Source organism: Zootoca vivipara, chromosome 8 (assembly GCF_965207765.1).
Source record: "Zootoca vivipara chromosome 8, rZooViv2.hap1.1, whole genome shotgun sequence".
In the NCBI taxonomy this organism is placed as follows: domain Eukaryota; kingdom Metazoa; phylum Chordata; class Lepidosauria; order Squamata; family Lacertidae; genus Zootoca; species Zootoca vivipara.
Window position 1 is genome coordinate 4,217,119 of NC_142591.1, and position 18,856 is coordinate 4,235,974.

Below are 18,856 nucleotides of genomic sequence, written 5' to 3' on the forward strand. Positions count from 1 at the left end.
TTCCGGAACCAATTACACCCATGCTTCAGGTTAAGTACGCTTCAGGCTGAGTACTCCGCGGACCTGTCTGGAACGGATTAATCCACTTTCCATTACTTTCAATGGGAAAGTTTGCTTCAGTTTATGAACGCTTCAGTTTAAGTACTCCGCAGACCGTCTGGAACAGATTAATCCACTTTCCATTACTTTCAATGGGAAAGTTTGCTTCAGTTTATGAACGCTTCAGTTTATGAACAGACTTCCGGAACCAATTGTGTTCATAAACCGAGGTACCACTGTATATCCAGTTTTGTTCTTGTTAGGAATAAATTGTTAAATAAAACACAAGTAACAGCTAACTTCTATATCTTCAAACAGGTTGAGTCGTTTATTTTGGACCAAGAAGATCTGGATAACCCGGTGCTTAAAACAACATCAGAGATATTTTTATCAAGTGCTGCAGAAGGAGCAGACCTACGAACAGTAGATCCAGAAACGCAAGCAAGACTAGAAGCCTTGCTGGAAGCAGCAGGTAGTTTTCTTTTTTCATTTTGGTAGTAGTTTTATTTGTGGGTGGTGGAACCACCAGTCCAGTGTGGTGCATTATTGGATTAGAGAGACACTGGTTAAAAGCAGTAATGTGGGATTTCTGGGGGGAAATAAATTGGAAAACTGGATCTCTAATTGAAGGTTGTCACTGCTCAGCGCTGTTGTCCTAGCCAGTTGTTTGGGGGCTCCTGTGTCCTAAAAGGAGGAGTCAAGGTTGCCCCACGTACTAGGAATTTTCCTCTTACCCTGTTACATTGTCAGGATTAAGAGGTAACTTGTCAGAAGCCTTTGCTTCTATTTCAGATTAAGCATAGTTGAGAATTAGGTCCAAATCCTAAACGGTGATTAATCAGCTGTGGATTATTGAAACAAACTTGCTTCATGAATCATGGTTTGTAGTTGGTTAGTTCCCACTAACAATAGTCAAAACTAACTGCAATTTGTCTGGGTTGAGATATCATAATAAGCTGTGGTTAGTTTAAGTTGGAAGTGAAAGCTTCTAAACTCCTCACATCCATATCGGGGAGGGGGGGACATGTAAGTGGCTTGTCCCTGTAACTCTAAACTATAGTTAGTGTTATATGCAAACAGAACCATTAAGTTTTGTGTAAAAGACTTTAGAAGGAAATGATAGCCAATTTCATAATCAGTTCCCGTAACTTGAAAAATAATGCTGACATAATATTTCTAACATTCTTAAAAACATAGTTGCACAACGTTAGAAACTCAGATATATACAGTCAGCAGAATGGAATGCCTAATTGCCATTTGGGGGGGCAGACAGCTTGAAAGTCGTATTTTTCAATATGACTTTTTGGTTCCTGAAATTCATTGATTGTGCTGATAAAATATAACAGATAGAATTCCACAGGATGTGTTGGTAGTGTGTGAAAGCAGTCAAGATCCAAGGATCCTCAGGCATGCATTTCCAGATGGTGGAGATGTCAGATGCCATCCTGGTCCTGGGCATCTTCACTTGGTTGCATGTGCCGATAGCCAGGTGCAAAATCTGCCTGGTGAATTTTGAATGCTTGTTTTAGCATGGTGTTTCGGCAAAAGGTACAATGAATGATCTAGAACAATTCTTAAGTTTAGCAGTTATTGATTGATTCATTTATATAGCCACATCCGAGATACCAAGGGTTCTGTCCTTTACATTTAAATTGGCATTTAGGCTTTTAAAAAAAATTCTCACTACATTTTCATTATGTCATCTTTGAAAAATTGTAGCATCAAGTGCAGATGCCGTTGACATTTTCCCATTCTGTTTGTAGTTCAGGAACATAAGAGTTGAATTTAAGGATGCAAAAATAATTATCAAGTCCTAAAGCTAGCTTTGTCTTTTCCATAATCTGTTTGATCTTCCTGATATAGTAGGGTCAAAGTAGCTTCTAATTTTCTAGCATGTTTGCAGCTGACAACTTTAACTAATAGTGCATGTGGCTGAAGTTTAAAATGGTGTCTGCATTTTTTGTGTGGTTTTCATACTAACCTGATTGATGAACGTACATTCGCTGAAGGGATTGGTAAATTGTCCACTGCCGATGGTAAAGCCTTCGCAGATCCCGAGGTGCTCCGAAGATTGACTTCTTCTGTCAGTTGTGCATTGGATGAAGCTGCTGCTGCATTGACACGGATGAGAGCAGAGAACAATCACAATGCAGGACAAGTGGACAAGTATGTATTGAATTTCTGTTCATCTGGTTGGATTCTATTTGCATTTGACTTGAAAAGCTGAGGATTGTGGATAAAGTGGTTCTTGGTATGTCTAATAAAGCAATATAAATAGGCCCTAGATCAGCTTCTGTCTCTGAGATTCAGAAATGTAAACTGAAATGCCCTTCCATCAGATGTCAAGGAAATAGGCAGCTATCCTAATTTTAAAAGACATCTGAAGGCAGCCCTGTTTAGGGAAGCTTTTAATATTTAAAGCTGTATTGTTTTAATATTCAATTGGGAGCCGCCCAGAGTGGCTGGGGAGACTCAGCCGGATGGGTGGGGTATAAATAATAAATTATTATTATTATTATTATTATTATTATTATTATTATTATTATTAAATTGTGACCACTTTGGGCTTTACCCAAAGTAATATTTCAGCCATATCAATCCCTCAATATGATTCAGAGGCGAAATTCTGTAATTGGGTTGGAGAGCTTCAGTAGCAAGATAAGGTAATGTCATGAGGCAAAATGGACATATTTCCACATGTTAATTGATGAAGTATATTCACATACAGTATATGTTGCATCTGTACAGTTTCATGCTAACTTAAAAATGGGATAGTTGTGAAATGAGGCAATATGGAGCACAGAGGATGAGGCTTATATACTGATAGGAAAGGAAGGAAGTGAGGTCAGGTATTACTTTGTAGACTATTAAATGTCACATAGTTGTCCTTGGTAAAACAATACAGGGAAAACTAATTGAATGTGCAAACATTAATACTGAAATTGCTTGCATTAGATACATTCATTGCGGCAGATGAAACATGCATTTTGGAAGGATTTGACTTTAGGCCTTCAGTGGCTGGATTTTGGTTTTTTTAAGTGGCAGGTAGACTTCAAATATCCTTAACTCTCATAATACAGATAAATAATCTGGGCTAAAGTCAGCATAGAGATTAATCTCTCATGTTTTTGAATTCATAACAGTGTTCACTTAATGACTTGGGAACTCGATAGACAATGTTTTCTGTGAAAAATATATGCATCTCTTAAAGTGTTTGGCCAAAATGTTCAGAAAACCACGCTGCACATCTTAGTTGTTCCCTTTATTTAATTTTAAGATTTAAGCTTCTAAAAAGACAAACACGTAATCTGGTGCACTTGTGACTCAGTCATCCCTCTACCTATATTAGAAATTTATATTTCTAACCTTTGAAATTGTGACTTACCAGTGCTGTCCTATAAACTGCCACTTAGCTGTATAAAGACCAAGTGATGTACAGTCAATTTAAGGTATACTTATATATTTATATAAGCTTTGTGTATTTTTAATTTTTGATATTTTTAATATAAATATACAAAAAAACCTTTCAAGGTGATGACACTAAAATACTTCAATTTTGTCACCTAGAGTGGCAGTTTAGTCCTTTCTAAGTTATCCTGAATGCGTTCTTCATAAATCTCCCAGATTCCTGGTTCAGGCATCTCTTTCCCTGTTGTGAGTTGCATGGAAGGAGTCCTTAAAGCTCACTCCCATTTTCCCAGATGCAGTCACAAGAGAACATTGCCTAAGCAGCTTGCTAAATTATTCTTCATGTTTGTTTAATATAATTTTGTTAATTTTATAATTAACATGAAAATTGTACTCAATAAGTTTTTAGTTAATCATAAGTTACCATTTGTGTAATTCATTTGAACTACTTCCATGTGTGCTCATTGTATTTAAAATGTTATCTTCCAGTCGCAGTTTGGCAGAAGCATGCTCGGATGGGGATGTAAATGCTGTCCGGAAGCTGTTGGATGAAGGAAGAAGTGTAAATGAACATACAGAAGAAGGGGAGAGTCTCCTTTGCTTGGCATGTTCAGCTGGGTATTATGAGTTGGCACAAGTGAGTAAAGGCTAGTGGTCTAAACCATTCCTTTAAATAATAAAGGTGTGAGGCCTATAGATAAACTTCTAACTTATCCAAGAATTAAAAAGTGTATTTTTAACCTGGTAACTAGAGGGTGCAGTACAAACATGCTTTCCTTAACACAGTCATATCAAAGAATGCTAAAACTTCTCATGAGCCCAGAAATAATTGATATGCTTATAAAATGGACTACAGTACTGATTTAAAAGGACAAGGCAAATGTTCTGCTCACGTATTCAATGGCTTTTGAAGGGCTTAATCCTGCAAGGTTTAACTTTAACAAAAAGCTGAACAAATACCACCAAACTGAAACATAACACCAAACAGGTTTTTTTTCTGACTTCTTAGCATATTCCTGGGTAAAGATGAAGTTTAGTAGAATACCTTCCATTTCTGTTACTCCTTGATTCTTGAGCTATTACTCTGATTTTTGAATGGCTTCATCTGCCCCAGCTGCAATAAAACATGTCTCTCCTGTATCGGTCTCTACAGCCACAGCAGGTGCTGTAACTCTTGCAACAGTTTGACTTCACCCCCAAAGGAACACTCTTCCATTGTCTTCCAAGACAGACCGATGCTTTGTATGTCTTAACACTGGCAGTATCACTATCATTGGTAGTGATGTGGTTCCATTTAGTTCTATAGCAGAAAGTAAACATCTTCATTGGCGGCACCAGATTTCTCTGTTGTAAAAAGCTGCCCTCTAGCCATCATGGTTCGTTTCCCTTTCCCCACTTTATTTTCCAGTCATGGTAAGAATATTCAAGTAGAGCTGTCCCCACTGTGAAAGGGAATGGTAATGGTTTTTCAGCAGCAGGCTAGGAGAACTAACAATGTCCATCTCTGTAACCCTATCTTCTGCCTGCATAATCCGAAGGATTACTTAGTATGACATGGACTTCATGAAGTTACTGTCAAGATTCTGAGGGTCACTATAGGGCTGTAGCTCAAGCTGCTGAGAGTTACTGTGGACACAACTGAGCTAGCTGGACCAATGCTCTTCCCTTGTTGCCTTATCACAAAACCATGATGGTGTTTAACTTTACCACTACCTTAGTGTGAAGGCCATGTGGAAGGCTAAGATAGCAGATGGAGAAAAGTGCAGTTCCCACAGTGCTATGCTGTTTCTTCACTTCAGGAAACAACTTCACATTGGGGTGGTGGCAGGAGTGCAATAATACAGTCGTACCTTGGATCACAAGCGCCTTGGGACGCAGATGTTTTGTCTCCCGAATGCTGCAAGCCTGGAAGTGACTGTTCTGGTTTGCAAACATTCTTTGGAACCCGAACATCCAACGAGGCTTCTGCGGCTTCCGATTGGCTGCAGGAGTTTCCTGCAGCCAATCAGAAACCACACTTTGGTTTCTAAACATTTTGGAAGTCGAACAGACTTCCAGAACAGATTCCGTTCGACTTCCAAGGTAAAACTGTATTAAACTTAACTACTGTATTTCATTGTTAACCCAGGACAGTTTCCACATTTCCCAGGCTTGTAAACAAATCACATTTATCTTTATACAGACTGATTTAATGATTTCCCATGTTTCCTTTCTACACCCTTATCTAGGCTAGGCCCTTCTCTGCTCATGCCTTTCCCCTCCCTTCCTCTGTTTCCTTTACAACTAGTCTCTTTCTCAAAATGACATTCCTCTGAATGGAGACTCCTGTTTAGAGGGCTGGCACAGTGCTGGTGATAAATGATAATTATTGTGACTGAACATCTCATTCTTCCCTTCACATTGAGAATGACTAAGTTGAAGCCTTTAAAAGACCAAGAAATTGGAATAGTAATGACTAATAGGAGGTTAACTTCTGTTTCATTTATTCAGGTACTGCTTGCAATGCATGCAAACGTTGAAGATAGAGGAAATAAAGGAGATATAACCCCACTCATGGCAGCAGCCAGTGGGGGCTATGTGGACATTGTGAAACTGCTGCTTATTCATTGTGCTGATGTCAATGCCCAGTCTTCAACAGGTAAGTGTAAATAAGAAATGAAAAACTACTATTTTGAGTGCCAATAGATTATTGCTGGAAATAGATGCAAATGAACCTGAATGAAGAAGTTCATGTAGTATTAGTGTTAACATAATAATATTTTAAAAGCAACACTGTCAGGTTTAGGAAAAAATAAAGTACCTTGACAAGAACTTTTAAGTTTTCATAAAGCATTGTTCTGTAGTAAGAAATATATTCTAAAATCATTGCTCATTAGAAATGACTATTAAAAGTACACTAATGTAAAACTGCTCAAAATGTCAGTTTGTAATCAGTGTTTTCTGTTTGGTGTTATGCAGATTTAAAGTCCCGTCAAACAGTAGTCATCCTTTTGCGGGACCAATTTCTTAATCTCAAAGAATAAAGAGTTAAACTTTCAAAGGCAGGGGTATAAGTGACCTTGGTTTGTTTCCCCCTCTTCTCTTAGGAAACACAGCACTCACATATGCCTGCGCTGGGGGATTTGTTGATATTGTCAAAGTGTTGTTGAAAGCAGGTGCGAATATTGAAGATCATAATGAAAATGGACATACCCCCTTAATGGAAGCAGCCAGTGCAGGTCATGTTGAGGTTGCAAGAGTACTTCTGGAATATGGTGCAGGAATAAACACTCATTCCAATGAATTCAAAGAAAGTGCTCTTACACTTGCTTGTTATAAAGGTAGGACATTTTGAAGGATTACATTGGAAAACCTGAGTATCCCTGTATATCCTGCTAAAGAAATCAGTCGCTTGTAGCATTACACTGTGTATTTAATTATAACATAAAGGCACAGCATGCCCTCCACAATTCACTGTATGTAATGTCATGCAAGAGGGCAGGGCTGAGGAGGGGAGGCCATGGGCTTAACAGATTTCAAGTTTGGACCAATTCCTTGAAGAATTTCTGTATTCTGAACTTTTGAAATTGTTTTACATAGTAGAAGTTATATTGCAACTGGGTTTACTACCTTTGAATTTTTACTCTAGAAGTTTTATAGCAGTTTGATTGGCTTTAGCAATATTTTATCACTAAAATAATACTAAAGCTTTTCTCATTGTGTGAGAGGCTTTCCACTTTCAAACTTCAGATTTTGGTTTTAGGAAAAACCATGAGGAAAATAAAGAGCCAAATGTTGTTTTCTCTCTCCCTCCTCCCTGCTAGACATTCACAGTATTTGTTAGTACTGGATGTACTCTGTGAACCACCCTGAGATCTTAGGATGAAGGGTGGTATATAAATCAAATAAATAAGAAAGAGAAGATTGATTAATATGCCTAGAATCATGGTTCAGAGCTGTGAAAGCCTGCATTCTTTTATCCTGTGCCACAGGGAATGGTAAAGCTACCGTATATATGTTCAGAGAGAGAGAGAGGATTAAAAAACCTTATTTCTGTACCAGAGCAAGTTGAACCGTACAGCCTGAAGGATCAAGCCATTTTATATATTTGCATAACAGTTTGTTCTACATTTTAAAAAGTTGCTTGATCATTGGATTAAAATGGAGTGGGGGGGTGTCACCTGGCAATATCACTACCAACATCTTAATTCAGAAACTACCTCAGTTTCCTAGATTTCCTGTTTTTCAAATATTAACATTGCATTCAGGGCATATTTTCCTAAGTCTGTTGGGGAAGGAGGAGTTGCTTATTTATTTATTTGTTGCATGCATGCATGCCTTCCCTAATGTCCCAGGACAGATTACAACAATTTAAGTTTTAAACACTGTTTTTAATGTCATACCATGTCCATACAAAGGATGCAATCTCAAAAAATAGGGTGTGTCCTGAAAAGATATGCCTCAGGTGTCAAATTCCCCTGGCTAAAGAGGTGCATCTTCAGACAGATCCTCCCCACAGAGGTGCGAGTTCCACAACTAAGTGGCTGCCACAGAGTGCCTTCTCTTAGGCAGTGTAACTACCAAGCTATGACCCTCTGCTGATTTTAAAAGGTCTGTATGGAAGGAGGTGGTTTTTCATAGATCTGGGGACTTGGTTTTGTTTAGGGCTTTGAACGCTAACGTGAACACCTTGAATTAGGCCTGTGGTTAACTGGCAACCAGTGCAACTGTTCTAAAACAGGGGCTATAAGTCATCTAAATGGAACCCCAGCCAGTAATCAGTCCTCTGTATTTTGGATCAATTGAAGTTTCCAATCGACTCCTACGCCATCCTCACATAACATATCCTGATTATTACTGCTGCTGTGAAGGATCTTTTTAAGAAGTAATTTTCAATTATACATACATAATATAAATTATATTTAAGCTGATATCAAATTGCCATGGACTACTGTTTGCATTCCATTGCCATTTGACTCCAACCTTTACTTTTTGTTTCTCTTTACATCCATATGTATATATGATTTACAACAAACCAGACTATTCAGTGCATCTAATGAAATGGCCTCTGACAAAAGCTGCCGCATGCCAATATACAGTGTGTTAGTACGTTAAGTTGGCTTAATGTACTAGCTTGGTCTGAAACTGTTAAGCATAGTTGGTTTGAACCATTATTAGGTCTTGTAACATGCTGGTTTTTCTTTTATTTGAAGGTCACTTAGATATGGTTCGTTTCCTACTTGAAGCTGGAGCTGACCAAGAGCACAAAACAGATGAGATGCACACAGCTTTAATGGAGGCTTGCATGGTAAAATGACCATTAGATTAAATGGTGTTTTGGTTGAAGAACTTGAACATACCTAGCCTTACCTCTTTCACTACTTAAAGAAAACACATTGCAAGAATGCTTATGCAAGATCACAGCTCCAAGCTATTCATTTGTGTTCTAAAAACAGCATTACAGTATTTTTTGTCATGGCATATAATTTTAAGTCGAACACAATTTTTCTTCAGCGTGGTAAAATTGTAAAGCTAGTAGTGGGGAATGAGTTGTTAACAGCTTGCAATCACAACTTAGGTTAGCAGTAAACTAACTGTAGCTTGTAATAGCCAGAAAAAGAGTATAAATATAGTAACCACCTCTCTGAAGAAGAATGGTCTAATGCTGCAGTAGTCTTCTGCATTATGCCATTAGCACTTGTGCTATATAAGGATGCAGTGAGTAGTCAATGCTTTGATCGCCTACTGCCTGGTTTGAAAAACATGTAAGGACAGTTACTGCTGGGAAACTGCATAGAATTAGGTGTATTCTGTATCAATGATACACTTTATATTCTGTATATAAGAATACACTTCATGATCTGCTGTGAGACATCATAGAAGCAATTGAATAAAAGCAACAATCATATTGCATAGTAAGTAGCAGCTGATTAAGCAGCAGCAAAGGGGCAAATATTCTAAAAGGCCCAGCGAAACAATGGTCTATTGCTGTTTGCCTGACAGTAGGCAGTGATGGGCATACCTCTCTAGGGAGGTTGTGCCTAACTGAGAATGAAGTGACTCTGTTCACATATAACATTAAGCTAGGTATGGGGAACCTTTGGCCCTCCATGTTGCTGAGCTACAGCTCCCATGAATTCAGAAAAAATCAACAAATTATATTGTGCTGCAGTATTTTTTCAGCTGATCCCTGCAACCATGTGGAAAATGGAGGACAATGCCAAGCCCTCCCTTCCCTGTCCCCAGCAAGCTGCAATGAACATGGAATTAAATATCTACTGGTACTCTAAATTGATGCTTAATAAACAAACAAACAAATTCTTATAGATGCTCCTAGATTTGTGCGTGCTCTGTCCAGCAGAATATCCTGTGACTCTTCATCCCATGCAATTAGTACAGGTGCATCTGAATATAGAACGTGTGGAAGAATAGTTGATTCTTGGTCAGCAGAGGAGTGGAGCATACAGGAAAGGGTTAACTCCTAGAAGCCAATGGTCCAGGGCAAAAAAGTTCCCAGTCAAGCATCATGTAATGAAGTGGTAGTCAACCTTTTTATACCTACCGCCCACTAATGCATCTTTCTTGATGGTAAAATTTCCTTACCGCCCACCAATGCTCAATGGAAGGAGGATTCAGCTTGTGCCGTAGAACCCCCTACCGCCCACCTAGAATCCTGAAACACCCACTAGTGTGCGGTAGGGACCAGGTTGACAACTCGCAGGCATACTGCTTTTAAATTCAGCTGGTCTTCCCCGGCACTGCTGCTCATTCTGTTGGGGGGACGACAGCCACCAAATGTGACTGTACACACCACTGTTCCTCTGGAAGTTTTATGTGGAGCAGCCGTCCAGGTCCACACACACAGCTTAGTGAGACTCCACAAGGTGGACAAGTTTGCAGCAGCTGATGTGGCCTCCAGAAGGAGAGTCCTTCAGCAGTTCCTGTAAACTTGGACGCTTTCTGGTCAGTGGAGAATGGCACATACAGCTTGATTCAAATTGAACCTGATTCCACTTGACATTTCTGCTGTTTTATCTTCTCAGTTGGCTTCTGTATTACTGCTTCTGTTCTTGTTTCATAGTTCTTGTTATTAGACACAGTGGGGTTCTCCTTTGGATACATCTTAGTTACTATAACCAATCTGGACTAGTAAAAGGTCTCATCTGGCTGTAGCCATAGGAAATTTTTAAAAAAATGTTTTGACCCTGTACTGTATTCTAGAAGATGACATTCCTGAATGTTTCACTCTGCTGATCAGAATAAGATTTCACAGTAGATTCAGTTGCTTGCAATTTAAGCTGAAGAGTGAACATACATTCCTAACATAATCCAAATGATATTGAAAGTTTCCTTTCTAGAATATTTGATCTATATTGCTTAATAGCTTTCTTTCTTTTTGAAATAGGATGGGCATGTGGAAGTAGCTCGTCTGTTACTGGATAGTGGTGCTCAAGTGAACATGCCTGCTGATTCCTTTGAATCTCCACTGACACTTGCTGCTTGTGGTGGCCATGTGGAACTAGCAGCCCTGTTAATAGAGAGGGGAGCAAATCTTGAGGAAGTTAATGATGAAGGTTATACTCCATTAATGGAAGCTGCTCGGGAAGGCCATGAGGAGATGGTGGCTCTATTACTAGCTCAAGGTAAGACAACACATTTGTTGTAAATTAGAACATTAGTATTATTTTTACTAGCTTCTTTCTTGGTGGCTTCAATACTAATGTTGCTAGTTCATAGAGTTGGAAGGGACCGAAGGATCATCTAGTCCAGTCCCCAAACACCAATTGTGGTGTTGATTCTGGTGCCTCTTACATTGAGGATAATTACTAGGGATGCTAGCCTATTCAAAATTCTCTAGATCAATAAAAATATTAAGTGGAGTAAAAAATGGTGTTCCCAGTCAACCTGATTAATTTCTAAGCACCTATTATTGCAGGATGTGATGTTTATTGGCTTAGGGAACCTTCATTTTGCGCTAAAAGAAAAGGCAAGAGAAGGGATTTAAAGGGACTTGCTCAGCCAGCCAGTGTTGAAGATGTGATGAAGGAATCTTGCCCTTTATCTGTGTCAGCCGCAGTTCCACAAAGCTCCTTAGGCTGCTACTTTGGGAAGAATACAAATGTGCTCCCAGTGCTTAATGTTTGGCTGGTGCTTCTCCCACTTGTTCTCCCACTTGTTCCTACCTCTACTGCTAATACTTTACAGATAGAATCGGGATCTTGCACACCATAACATTGCTCTGTTGGCTAACTTCGTAAGAAGAGCCATGTGTACTGTGTTGCAGGGAGGCATCTTTGTTTAACTGGGTGTGGAATGTGTGAAAATGTCTTAAGTTAATGTGTTACCTGGCAGATAAGTTGAGAGAAAATTGCTCTATTGTACCTCTTTTAAAACCATATTTTAAGGTGTTGAGTTTTTTTGTTGCCATTGTGGTAAGCCAGTGGTTTTATTTATTTGATATTTGTTTTTTATATTTATATACCATACCACACAATAATCAACCATGTCTTCTGGGCAGGTCACAAATTAAAATAAATAAAATACGAATACAGTAAACTAAAACTATTCATGCAGAAGCTGCACTAGCACAAACAATCACTTTATTTCAGCTTTAAGCTCATAGACAACAAAAACAAGAACAGATACACGCTCAAATTTGGTTTAGAATTAATAACAATAAAAAGCTAGCACAGAAATTAGCAGAAACCATATGAAGAAATGCGGGCCAATAAAATAGCACTAAAATCCAGTGAGGGGGAACAGTGTATACAATTGGGAGGTGTAGCTACTGCTTATAAATGGGCACGCTAATGATTGTTTTTCTAAATAATTTTTTTTGGTAGGTGCTAATATAAACGCACAGACAGAAGAGACACAGGAGACAGCTCTAACTTTAGCATGCTGTGGAGGGTTTTCAGAAGTAGCTGACTTCCTCATTAAGGCAGGAGCTGACATAGAACTTGGCTGTTCTACACCTTTGATGGAAGCGGCACAGGAGGGCCACTTAGAGCTGGTGAAGTATTTACTAGCAGCAGGTATGTTTGCAATTACAATTGAAAGAGATAAACCAGATATTTGACCTTGAGATGTTTTTCAACTCTGACTCTATCTTGACCAGTATGGCCAATTTATTGATGCAAATTATAATCCCTCAACACTTTCTTGCGTGAGTCACAATGTAGTTTCTCTGGAGCATTGAAGAATATAGTCATAATTCTGGAACCATTGGAAATTAGTAGTAATAATGTAAAAGTATTTAGTATTCAAAATGCTTATGTGGTTAATCTTCACAACATTTTTGTGACATGTTTAATACTTCCATCATGCATTTTAAGGTTTAGAGGATGACATGCCTAAGAATTCAGCAGCCAGATTCATTTTACTGGTTTTCCCAAGAGCATTTGTGTTCTCAGTGGCAGCCCCTGTATTCAATAGCAAAAGACTTCTGAAACTGAGAAATGTTACCTGTGATATGCAGAGGGGTGACTTGCTGCTCGGAGAGTGGTAGCCTAAAATAAGTATTCTGTCACCTCACCAGTGATTTATATTTTTAAATGGGGTTTCCAATTGAGGTATCCTGTCAGCATTTGAGAAAGGAAATGTTTTGTGAGCCGTTCCAGGTTAACTGTTAATTGGGTAGATTTTTTAATACATTGTGTGTAATCTAATTCCACACTCTTCCACAGGCGCTAATGTTCATGCAACAACTGCAACAGGAGACACTGCCTTGACCTATGCCTGTGAAAATGGACACACTGATGTTGCAGATGTTCTGCTTCAAGCTGGTGCAGATTTAGTAAGTCTTGAATATTTCTCTAAAATTTTGGAATGTAATGGGAGCTTTTTATTTTCCTTGAAACTATGCAAACTAGATGGGAGAGTAGACCAAATTGTTATTCAGAGGAATGAATGCAAAATAATTCATGAGTGAAAGTATAGATTAACAATTTGTCTAATACTTGGATTCTTATGTTGTGAACTGTGTTGTGATCTTTGAATAGAGGGTAGTATGCAAATTTAATAATAATAATAATATTTTTAAGAATTTTGTAATTGTTCTGTTTACACCACAGTTTTTTCATCACTTTGAATGAAAGCAATGCATGTTCCTTGTATTTTTTTCTTTAATTGGTTCTATTTGCTGATTTATCAGGAAGTGCCAATGGGACAAGATTTTATATCATTTATTTAACTGGACTAAATATGTAAAAGGGTGTTCAAAATGGAAAAGGTTGTTTGTATTCTGCATGCTTCAAGTACAGAAATGGGGGAAGTGTATGACAGGTGTTTTTAGGTCAGGTTTTTGTGCACAGCTTGTACTATAGTATCAAAAATGTTTACAAAAGCATTGTCGTATACCACCTTTGGTCCATTTGCCAGGCAAAGCCCCTTCCTTATCCCTAATCTTCAGGTTGTGTTTGGTCCAAACAGTTGTTTAGCGTTCTGTTTAGCTCTTGGGTAAGACTTCAGTCTTTTCGCTGCTTTTTGCAACTCTCACCTATTTTGAAGGGGACTTTCTTTTGCCTCACTGAGGCATCAGCTCTGCCTTAAGCCTGCCTGCTGATCATGCTCTAGAATATTAGCAAATTAGTTCTTCTCTTCACTTTTCCCCACAGTATGGATTTCACTTTCTTCATAATATTTCTAACAGGAGCATGAATCTGAAGGTGGAAGAACACCACTGATGAAGGCTGCAAGAGCGGGTCATCTATGCACTGTACAATTTCTTATTAGCAAAGGTTGGTAGTAGTAATAGTAACATTAGTAGTTGAAGGAAGGATTGCTTGACAGTTGCCTGTTAGAAAGAATGTGTTGCTTTATAGCAAACATTACCTTTTGCTATACATATAATGTTTTGTACTAAATGTATGTTTGGGATGAGTTTCCTTTGCAATTTTATAAAAACAGTACTTGGACCGTGTTTTTGAAAGCTCAGTGCTTCATATACTTCTTTTTAAAAGAATCCTCCTTTCATATCTCCATAAAGTATTACAACCCCCACACCCACATACTTGGAGTATGAGATTTAGTGTATCTTGCTTGAGGTTATGCGCTTGTGGCAGAGGCTCATGCAGCAGGTTCAGTTTAACTGTCATTTGGTATACAATGCTTAATGAAAAATGAGTTTACCAGCATTTTCTTTTAAGCAAACTTGAAATATGAACGTGAACTTTTAAATATTTTAGTACCTGACTATGTCATACTTGGGGTAGGCCTATTGAAACCAATAGATTTAAATTGGCCAACACTGGTTTCAGTGAGTCTCCTCTGTTTATGACAGAGCTGTACTGTCCTTTAGAACTCAGCTATTTAATTTATATTCCAAAATTAACATACAGCTAATAACAAACTTGCTTTTACTACGTGAAATGTTTTTTAAAAAACCTAAATATAAGCAATTTCCTCTTCACTTGCAAATTATTGTTAATTTTAAAATTAAATGATTTGGAATCTCATTCCCAACAAATGGTGTCTTTGCATTAACTTTTTTCCTTGAAATTTCCCTTTAATTACATCTCTTTGCGATAGGTGCCAATGTTAACCGAGCTACAGCTAATAATGACCACACAGTGGTGTCACTGGCATGTGCTGGGGGCCATCTTGCTGTTGTTGAGCTGCTCCTAGCTCATGGTGCAGACCCTACTCATCGTCTTAAGGTATTCCAAGTAACTCGTTTTTTTTATTTCACAGTATATACCTTTTGTCAGTTGTATTGGCTAATGCTCCAAAGTGTGTTAATTATAAGGTTGGCTTTGTTGTGTATAATCTTAGGAACCTAGTTAGTACGGTACTCAGATCACAAACCATTATAATCTGTCTTCTTAAAATGTGTATTGCAGGATGGCTCGACCATGCTCATTGAAGCTGCAAAGGGTGGTCACACAAATGTTGTTTCCTATTTATTGGATTACCCGAACAATGTTCTATCAGTTCCAACTACAGATATGTCTCAGCTCACACCGCCATCTCAGGATCAGTCTCAGGTAAGCTTTTAACTATAGCAGTGGGAAATGAATGTTTACTTTTACCAGCTTGACATAAATGGTGCAGGTTTAAGTTTTTAATCTGAGTTGATTTTGCAGGTTCCACGTGTACCAATGCATGCACTTGCCATGGTTGTACCTCCCCAGGAACCTGACAGAGCTCCTCAAGAGAATCCCCCTGCACTTTTGAGTCTCCCAAAAGGTTAGTATGCAAACATTTTTAAATTTTATAACTTGTGCTAGGATTCTGAATTCATTGTGTGTCTGGGGCATGGGAAGTATTTGGGACTTGATAGTGAGTGGTGCAGGTCTGTTTCTCTTTAGTCAATTTAGTATAAGATTTTGAAAACATACTAGCAGTTATCTAAAGAACTGCTTTGGCTCCATGCCTGGAGTTGTGCTATTCCAGTGATAACTTTTGATTTGAACAGCCAGTGTCAACCTCAATGTCATCACATGGTAACATATCTCAAACTCCTTTTAATGCTCCCTTCAGTTTCAAAGCTCTATGCCATGTTGCACGGAGGTTACTGTTAACAAAAGCAAGTTTTAGATGATATTCAACTAAGTTGAATTAATGACCATGACTAAGTTAAGTCCATTAATTTTTATAGGTCTATTATGAGAAAACTTTCCTGAATACCATACATTAGTTATTAGTTGAATGTTTAGTTATACTTGTAAGAAGTTGCCTCTAATAGATTAAGTAGCTTTCTGAACTTGGCAGTAAAATTGCATCTTCACCAGTAGTAAAAAAAATATTGTGTGACAGATTCAGTAAACAGTGACCAGCTGTAGTATTCATTTACACATTTCCTTAGCTGATTTTATTATTGCTGTAAATGAGGTCAAATATGAAATACTGTATTTTGCAGAATTTTGAAGTACAAAGAAACTCTTTGTGTACCTGTTGCAGAAAATGTCTTGTCTTGGGTTAGCAAAATCTGTGATTCACCTAGCCAAACATGTTTTGTGTCAAGCAAATGCTTGACGTACACATGCTCTCATTTGTGCTTTCCCGTGCACTCTGGCGCTCTCTCTCTCTCACACACACACACACACACCACAGTCTCCCATTTGTTTTCACCATGTTGGTGAATTACATGGCTAGTGGACCGCATTCAGCTTGGTGGTTCATATGCTGTACAGTTTGTTCTTTCTCATTCTGGACAGTTTGCCCAGCTGTTAAATGATAACAGTTGCAATAAGTGAGTCAACTTAGACTTCAAAGAACTTACAATTTTGTATGTATAACCTTTCTGGAGACCTATGAATGTGATTAATCAAATGTTTGTAGAGTCCATTAAGTAAAGCATAATAATCGGTAGAAAGTGAAATGAGCACAGTTGTACTCAGAAGTGACAGAATTTTGCAGTGCAAAATCACTGCAGAATTGTTAACTAAAACTGATGCATCTGCATATTTATTTAGTGTAAAGAATATGCTAGGTGCTGTGCAGCACATAAATGTGACTGCTCCTCTCTGAAGGTTTAAGAGTAGAGGAGCTAAGTTGTATTGAAGACCAGAAAGATAAGAAGGTATTGGACAATTTGGGATTTTGGGTAAGCATTATATCAAAGTGCTTCACATATAATCTACAGGCAAACTTAAGACAGGCTGCTATCATATGAATTCTGCACACAGGCATCCAAATTATTTTCATGGAAAAGATATAGAGCACTCCAGTAATTTACTTTATTTCACCTAGGGGATTGTGTGATTTATTCTGATTTTTATTGTCCTGAAGAAAGACAAGGAGCTTTGCCAGGGTACTGAATTCTTGACTCCAAACACTTGAAATACTTTTGAACCGTACCTCTGCCTTCTGGGATTTTAATTCACGTTAGCCACATTTTCCAAAATTTATATTTTCATCCATGAGAACTGCTTTTCAGTGACAGAAAATTCCTAATTGAAGCCCTTAGTTGGCTAAAATATTTTGCATAATTGATCAAATTTATGCAGCTGAAGTTGTTTTATGTATTAGAAAGGTTCAGCTGCCTATAAATCTTGTTGCCATCACAAGGAAATGAACTGTTCTCACTGAAGCAAGTTGCCCCTTAGCACTCGCATGTCATTTCTCTTGATAAGTGCCTGTGTGTCATTTCAGTTTGAGAACAGAACACCAGGCAAGGCTTCCTGCTCTGAACTTTAAAAAGGCTCCCAAGGTAGTGGGTAAAAATCCATAAAAACGGTAATCCTGATAAAATAAATAGATCAATTCAGCACAAAAATAGTAACCTAGCAGCTTGTCCATGATCCCCTCCCAAAATAGTGCACCATACTCATTCCCACTGTCTCCTGAAAGAGAGGCAGGGTCGCATCTGAAGAGGAAGCTTCATTCTTTAGAAGACGCTACTAGAAAAGCTTTGCTTTAATAAATATTTTTCTCTGTGAGGGGGTTTATTGCTTTTGTTTGTTTATGCTATATATTTTTACATTTTTGTATTGTAAACCTCCCTGTGATCTTCGGGCGACGGGCAGTATAGAAAATAAATAAATAAATACACATTTGTCCTTTTTAGCCATTGGGCCTAGTCTCTGTGAGGTAGTGCACACCATAGGGCAGCCAACACAGTGGCGTATTCTGATAAAATGGAAATGGATCTCTTGTCCAAGTATATGCATAAACACTTGTAACTGCCACACCTTAAACCTCTTCAACTCTTTGTTAAATACAAATTTTGCAAAATTTTCTCATGATTCATGAAGTAGAGCAGAATCCACTTCTGTGCTAGCAATGCCAAACCGCATGTGTTACATGTGTTCAAGCTGGTCACTTAGCTTGAAGTAAAAACAGCCCTGGGGCCCCAATCTGGAACACATTCATGATTGAGATGGGAGCTCTGTTCCAGTCTCCTGTTGAAAACTTCTACCTCCCAATTGCTACTTGCTTCTAAAGGTGCTGGTTCCTGCAAACAGCATGTGTTGGGGGCCATAAACTGCTAGGAGGTTTTGACAGGAAACCATAAGTGCCTATGTTCTGGATTGGAGCATCACACTGGTTGTTTCGTACCTTAAGCACAATTTTTAAAACAATGTGAAGAGCACAAGTGAAATCTACCCAAAAAAAGTAGTATGTAGTGCTTTTTTTCAGGATATTTTATTTCAATTACTCTGCATCCTTCTCCAAACTGGCTTTCCATGGCAACTAAGCATAGTCCTAATTAGACTTGGTTTTTGGAGGGGTCATTCCCTCCTTACATTTTTGTACTTCAGTGAACCTTGGGAGTCTTCCAAGCCTGTTGATAGCTTCCTCTTGTGCGTTGATGGTGCCATTTTTGCCACATGGGCACTGGCATTCATGATTCAACCTAAAGGGTCATTTGAAGTTCAGAGTGTTTTTAAGAGACTGCACTCAAGCAGTTTGATTCAGGTTCTGATCTCAACTGTATATAGCATGTTAGAAATCAGCACATTTCAGTTATGATGGAGCAGTGGAATTT

General features: G+C 38.3%; 1 protein-coding gene across 17 annotated transcripts in view; it reads left to right on the forward strand.

The window, feature by feature from the left end:
- Positions 1–18,856, forward strand: part of ANKHD1 (ankyrin repeat and KH domain containing 1) — an 80,797-nt gene that overhangs the window by 15,410 nt on the left and 46,531 nt on the right. For 15 of the 17 annotated variants that reach the window (XM_035103520.3, XM_035103521.3, XM_035103522.3 and 12 more), the window contains exons 2-14: positions 358–511; positions 2,049–2,205; positions 3,937–4,084; positions 5,938–6,085; positions 6,534–6,767; positions 8,640–8,734; positions 10,832–11,069; positions 12,270–12,461; positions 13,113–13,222; positions 14,078–14,165; positions 14,956–15,083; positions 15,267–15,410; positions 15,510–15,612. In XM_035103520.3, the coding sequence (XP_034959411.1) occupies positions 358–511; positions 2,049–2,205; positions 3,937–4,084; positions 5,938–6,085; positions 6,534–6,767; positions 8,640–8,734; positions 10,832–11,069; positions 12,270–12,461; positions 13,113–13,222; positions 14,078–14,165; positions 14,956–15,083; positions 15,267–15,410; positions 15,510–15,612 (1,939 nt within the window). The remainder of the gene's footprint in view (positions 1–357; positions 512–2,048; positions 2,206–3,936; positions 4,085–5,937; positions 6,086–6,533; positions 6,768–8,639; positions 8,735–10,831; positions 11,070–12,269; positions 12,462–13,112; positions 13,223–14,077; positions 14,166–14,955; positions 15,084–15,266; positions 15,411–15,509; positions 15,613–18,856) is intronic. The other 2 variants (XM_035103524.3, XM_088675011.1) reach the window with 1 other exon arrangement.